A 6915-nucleotide genomic window follows, 5' to 3' on the forward strand; every position below is an offset into this window, starting at 1 on the left:
ACACAACGTTCTGAACAGTACAATAAGTTTGTCTTATCAAATCACATTAGCGAGATGTGTCTCTGTATCTTCCTTATTTGCTGATGACTGTCTCTTTATCTACACAAGAACAGACAGTTTCCTTCTCGACATGATTATTTCCCAATGCATGGGGCAACTTTTCAGTATATCTTAATATTAAAATGGAGATTGATCAAAATATGTACATGTATCCTCACTCCATTAACATCAATAAAAAATTTTTGAAATACAAAATATGAAATGGTTATTACTTTAACTTCCCCCCAAAACCATGCATTTTAATCATGTGTGAACCATTGTTGGATAACTATTATAAACACGGAACTAGCCCATTACACACAATATGCAATTTTCTGTAACTGCCTTTTTTTCTAAATACAAAAAACTCAGTTTTTTTCAATAATATATATTTGCAAATAATATATAACAATTATGCACATATCAGTTTCTGAAAATTCAAAATGAATACAATACTGGTTATTAAAAAAGTCTGCTTGGCTTTTATAAGACATAGCTGAGTAGGAATAAATACTTTAGAATATCACACACCTTAAATGTTCACTAATATAGATTGCTGCACCTGGGGTGGGGGTTGGGGTTAGGGGCATATCCTGTAATTTCAGCAAGTTGTGGATTTTAAAATAGACTTTTAGAGTTCCTCCTTGATAACACTTTCCCGGGAAGGACATCCACTTGTGGAAGGATATATTATTTTTGCTGTTAGGAGATATCCAAGTTACTTCAATTCTTTGCAACAAAAAGTGACTTTTGTTTTGCTCATGTTTTGGTAACTAATACAAGAAGAATAAATTGCTAAGCAAAATGCTTTGATGCAGTTCTTCCACAAAGTAAGTACTTGCAAGAAATCCTCTCATCTTGTTATTTCAAATTGTTCAGCACGTCTGTTCATTAAACACTGCCCTCTGGAGTTACATCATCTGTTCAGTAAACACTGCCCTCTGGAGTTATATCATGGCGCATGGTAAGTATTACTAATACCATGAGGTTATTACTGAATATGATCTCTTTTTTTGTCTTTATCACCGTAAACATCATTTCTACATAGTGACACGGGTCCTGCTGACTTGTGTCAGTATGTGAAAGTTGAAAGTTGCATTACAGATGAACACAAATAAATGAAGGGTTATAACCAATCTATCATATGCCTATGCCCAGGAATTCAACAAGAAATACACACAAAATAATTTATTGTTAAGTGCCATTCACACAGACAGTCTGCTTATCATGCTTGTCATCGTCATTCAATGTAATGTATAAAACAAGCAACCTTTTCATCAGTTTTCATGTCAACTTAGTCTGTAGGGTATGCCGCAATGGGGCGCCCTCACACATCGGTCAACCCTTCTCACCAGGCAGTAAGGGTGGAAGGACAAGACATATCTTACATGTCTCATGTCAACTCAAAGTTTTTGAGAAACGGCTGTGTAAATAAAAGTGGTTGGTTGACTGAACACAAATAATTTCCATCCATACAAAAGTAACATACCCTTTAGATATGTAATACACCTGTACAGTTTGGTTAAAAATTTGTAAACAAAATTAACGTACGAAATGTAAATGAACATGGTACCATATTGGTATGGATATTTCTGTCACAATTTTCCTATTTCTAAAGATATAACATATTTGTGGTTATATGGTAATGTTGACGGTGAAGATTGGCTGCCATTTTGTTTGTTTTTACTTTTGGATGAGTGTGCACTTCCTAATGATATTTAACATGCATATCATGATATGTGATATGGGATTTTAAAAGTCACTTTAAGTTCAAAATTAGAAAGACTGAATGGCATGGGCATAGGTATATTATAAATCTCTCATTGTCACACAGGTCTCAAAGAACGATAGATGTGTTGGAACTGAACAAAATAGCTTTTAAATCTCCTGCGTAGAATTGCTGAATTATAGATTTCTATGGCTGAATGTTTCATATGGCTGTGCTCTGCTTTAATTGCTGAAGAGTTGCGTAAAAGTGTTTTATAAACCCTGATTATTCACTTACAAAGTTCCTGTTTAATTTTTGAACTTCATGTACACCTTGAAATAAAAGTCAGTCAATTCTGCTGATGTGAAATATGCCCCATTGTCTCTTGTGATTGGTCTAAGTAAATGCAGATAATTGGTATATTCTGGTTTACTTTTAGCCAATCACCTTAAAGTCTTCATGGTGCTTCACATCAGCTCCACCAATCACAAGCTAGTGACTCTGATATCAAACACCATTGAGATGGTTTGTCATAGTCGATCATTGAGTACAGCCACCCCGGCCACAGCTCTACTGGTACCAATGGTTGCTCTGCCAACCCATTCTCCGACTCGTGGATCAAACATTTCCACTGTGTTTAAGTACTGTGCTCCGTCATGGCCTGCTATTGCGTATATGTGGTTACCAACAACAGCTACTCCAAGACCACTACGACATTGGTTCATAGGTGCAACAAAGCTCCATCTGTCAGTATAAATGAGGAGAAAACTTTACATTATTTTTGTTTCCTCCATTTTTGTTGTGAGCGCTTATATAAGTTTTAAACCAAAACTCTATTCACAGTTTCATAAATCCGACACGTAGTTTTAATATCTTAATCATTGCATTGCAACTTACAAAGTAGTGACGACATTTTATACAACACTGCCACCTACAGTTCATATTTTACACACTTTTGTTTTTAAGTTTCTCCTTCCCACTTGGGGTCAAATTTTGCTTTTAATATGCAACTCAATACCTGTAGAAGGTAGTCACCAAACTACTTCATATCTTACCTGTCATCTTCAGGATAATACCTTTCCAAGGTACTAAGATTTGATGTACCATCATAACCACCCATAGCGTACAGTTTACCTCCTAAGGTAGCTACTCCAACACCACCCCTTCTAGCACCCATGCTGCTCATCATAGTCCACTGTGGATTGAAGAGATGAACAGGAAAGTGAGAAAGAGAAGATGTAAGAGGTAGACAGCAAACAGTAATAACATTGTTTTTAAAAAAACACTCATTTGCATACTCAAGCGTTTTCGGTATTGCACTCCAAAGCAAATACCATTAGTATGCAAATGCTTCCGTGTAAATAATCACTGGTACATAAAACACTGTGTACTCACGGAGTTTGTTTTGGGGTCAAACCTCTCCATACTTTTGAGATAGTTATTTCCATCATGTCCACCCACAGCGTAAAGATGACCATCCAACACACCTACAGCCACATGTCGACGTCTACAGTTCATGGACATTATGAATTCTGGCAATATACAGAACATTTTTCATTAATGTCATACTTGTATCATTCATTTGTTTATGAATGTGCAGTGTGTTTGTTACATAATGTGATGCATGTACATTTCATATCAAATTAGATGAAATTATTAACTTCTCCACTTTATGTTAATACTACCACTGACCAGGTCATTAAAACATATATTGACTTTTAGCTGGTCAATAAAACATGTATACTTAGTCAATAAACCTCTTAACTACACACTACACTGCCACGTCATTAAAACATATATTGACTTTTCAGCTGGTCATTATAGCATGTATACTTAGTCAATAAACCTCTTAACTACACACTACACTGCCAGGTCATTAAAACATATATTGACTTTTCAGCTGGTCATTATAGCATGTATACTTACTCCATTGGTTAGTTCTAGGGTCATAAACCTCAACATCATCCAATACAAGGGTACCTGTATATCCACCCACGGCATACAGTAATCCATTCAGTGTCCCTACAGCTACATATCTCCTTGACCTTGTCATGGAAGCGACATATTTCCATCTCTTGGATGCCGGATCATAACATTCCACACTATTTAAGTATTGTGTTCCGTCATGTCCACCTATGGAAAATAACCATTATTACATAATATACTAGAGATTACTTGCACTGGGAAAAAAATATGCAAAGAAAAGCTCTGATGCACATGTTCTTTGTTGATGCAGATTGGGACAAGAGACAAAGTACTTTTTTTCATGGCTTAAAATATATCTTCGTGTGTGCTAAATTCATAATCCATATTCAAAATGATGTGCATGAGTAGTCAATGGTGCCTGACATTGGTGCCAAGTTTGGTTAAGAATGAGTTGATGGTGTTCAAGATATGGAAAGAGGGGTGAACAGATGGACAGACAGATGCATAGAGGGAAATGGGCCATTCCTATACACCCTCCAGGCTGTGCCTATTGGGCTGTAAAAATCTCATGGTTCTACTTTTCCGACTACAACTTCCTAAAGCATGGGTACACTGTGATGGACATCAACTGCATACTCTATCCCATTTCTGTTATGCTGAAAAATATCCTTGCATAATGCTGTGATATGGGTAGATGTTTTCTGAACCTGTGGAGCATACCCCAATCTGAAAAGTGTTGGGATCATGCCTATCAGAATAGTTACATACCCACTGCATAAATCTTTCCATCAATAACAGCAACACCTACTCCACTCCTTAGTGTGTTCATACTTGCTACTATGCTGACTTTACCACTGCCAAAGTCATACCTTTCAACACAGTTGAGAGACTGACTGGTTGTGTCCATACCACCAACACAGTAAACCAAGCCTAAAAACAATGAAGACATACACAAAACTTAGAGGCATCTAAAGTAATAAGGTGGCATAAATAGTATTTTTCCACATCTTTAGAACATATATATTTGGTTCAGAGACCCCCCCCTTTCTGAGTCAATCATGGTGGTACTGTAAATTGCTCTGAATCAGCAGTGCATTATGTGTAGTGCCCTGTGTGTCAACTTCGATCGTCACCTTATAAGAATCATAACAAATATAGCAGCCGACATGCCAGAATTTTGGTTTCAAATGCGATTTACGTTCATTTTTTTTAATTTCCAGGTATTAATTCAAAACACTAAAATCCGATTTTAGTGTTTATTATAAGGATTTCATTTTCCACACAATCCATTTAGCCAGCCTCGGGGAAGTGTCAAAATCCGTTTTTCTCTGCATCAAATGAATTTGCCGTGCGTCAATGATACATCAATTCGGTGCTAGAGGGCACACTGATTAGGTCATTTATATGCAAATTAATACCATCAAGCAATGAATATGGGGTGAGGGGTAGGGTAGTCTTGCTGCTAGACGTTCAGGCTTTCTTTCGATGATAAGCGAACGAAGTTCGCATGTGAGGGCCTGCCCGAACAGTCTAGCGAATGTCATTTTCAGACCGGACATTCCATTGAGATTACGATAAGCAGTGGGTTGGGCCATATATGCATATACAAAATGTATATACTTTAATATATTCAATCTCTGCATGCAGGTGTTGACAAACACATTTATGTCATTACTATGTCTTATCAGTTTATGGTAATTGTGTTTGATGAGTGTGTAGACGTTGTCATTCACACATTTTAGTTAACGCATTGGTGGTTATTTTTACAAGCCCTCCTTAAGATGAATATGCATAAAAATTTAGCTATTGTCCTCTGTTTGTGCTTGTCGCTAATACGGTTCTCTGATTGGCAGTTATTTATATCCTGATGACATTCGCTAGACCTCGGATGTTCCATCCTCGATAGCGTTGTTCGGCTGTGTGTCGTATTTTATCGGAAGAACATCCGAGGGCTAGCTGATAGACTAGGGGTAGGGCTGATGTAGGACAAACATAGTATAAATACTATAAAATGAAAGGTCTAGGATCCAAGGAAATAAAATTTAAAAGCAGACATTTTGAGAGTAACCTTTCAATCAAAGCTAAAATTCTACAATATAGTGAAGTATAAATTACGAACTAATATCAGTAATTATCCTTTTTTATGGTTATGCCTAAACCGCTGAAATTACTTTTAAAAAAAAAACCAGAAAAATTCACACTGTATACCAACACTGAAGAAAAAGACTGACAACTACGATGAAATCACAATTTATTGACAACTTTCTTTTAGATTTGATAAAAATTTGGTTCAATTTACATGCATCCTCGAGATTGCCCTGGTACATTTCCATAATTTTTCAAGAGATTGATCAAGAAACTTGAAAAGCAGCTGAAAAAAGGTATTCAAATAAACATTCTCCTAATCTCTCTTTAATAGTAGTAGAATATAGCTTTATTCATAAGTTCCTAATTGGTGAGGTCACACAGGGTCAAATAACTACATTTCATCAGTAACCTTTCTACGACCTCTAACCTTTAACCTTTTTCTATGATCCCATCTCAGCTGTCAAAACATTATTTCTATTTTAAGAACATTTCTTCATTATCAAAATACCACTGAACAAAATTCCTTTTCTGAGTTCCAAATGTCTTTTCATTGCAATGTTCTTCAGAGTTGGAAAATCTATTACAATTTAACTTCCATACCATTATATTGTGATGGTTAGCCTGTTATTTCAGCAAAATATTGTTTTTGTTTTGATCAGTGTAATGTGACACTGACATGACAAGATATAATTGTCTACAAATAATTTTGTAACATTGTATTCCAAACCTACAAATTACATATACATGTGTACTTTTTCAAATAGTTTCACTTTTAGAATACATGCACATCGAACTACATAACCAAGGTTACAGACTTAGAAAGTTGAGCTCAATGTATCCAATCACGTCATGCTAAATTGTCAGCTTATCAGCGCCCTCTAGTGGTATAAATTTGAAAGGACACAGAATCTTGTTGAAATTACTGAGTGTCATATCAGTGTCATACCATTATACAAGGATAAGCTAAAGGAGAGTACAGATTTAACTGGCGGGGGGTTGGGGGCGGGGGGTGGGGGTTGGTGATGGTGGAGGATTTTCAGGGGTCATCAGTTTTTCCCAGGAAAAATTAGGGAATGGGGCCACAAAAAATTTCCACATTATTTCAGGGGCTATGGAAAAAAACATTTTTTTTAACTAAGCAAAATACTACTTGC

At 36.2% G+C, this 6915-nt stretch overlaps 1 protein-coding gene across 1 annotated transcript in view; it reads right to left on the minus strand.

Annotated features, from left to right (window-relative positions):
- Window positions 1-2044: 2044 nt before the first annotated feature.
- The window catches only part of LOC144439468 (kelch-like protein 18), a 56368-nt gene continuing 51497 nt past the window's right edge, over window positions 2045-6915 (minus strand). Inside the window, exons 5-9 of the mRNA XM_078128755.1 lie at window positions 4442-4603; window positions 3674-3880; window positions 3143-3279; window positions 2803-2942; window positions 2045-2491 (exon numbers count right to left, since the gene is read on the minus strand). Coding sequence (XP_077984881.1) covers window positions 2278-2491; window positions 2803-2942; window positions 3143-3279; window positions 3674-3880; window positions 4442-4603 — 860 coding nt within the window. The 3' untranslated portion in view covers window positions 2045-2277. The remainder of the gene's footprint in view (window positions 2492-2802; window positions 2943-3142; window positions 3280-3673; window positions 3881-4441; window positions 4604-6915) is intronic.

This window comes from Glandiceps talaboti, chromosome 8 (assembly GCF_964340395.1).
Source record: "Glandiceps talaboti chromosome 8, keGlaTala1.1, whole genome shotgun sequence".
Taxonomy (NCBI): domain Eukaryota; kingdom Metazoa; phylum Hemichordata; class Enteropneusta; family Spengelidae; genus Glandiceps; species Glandiceps talaboti.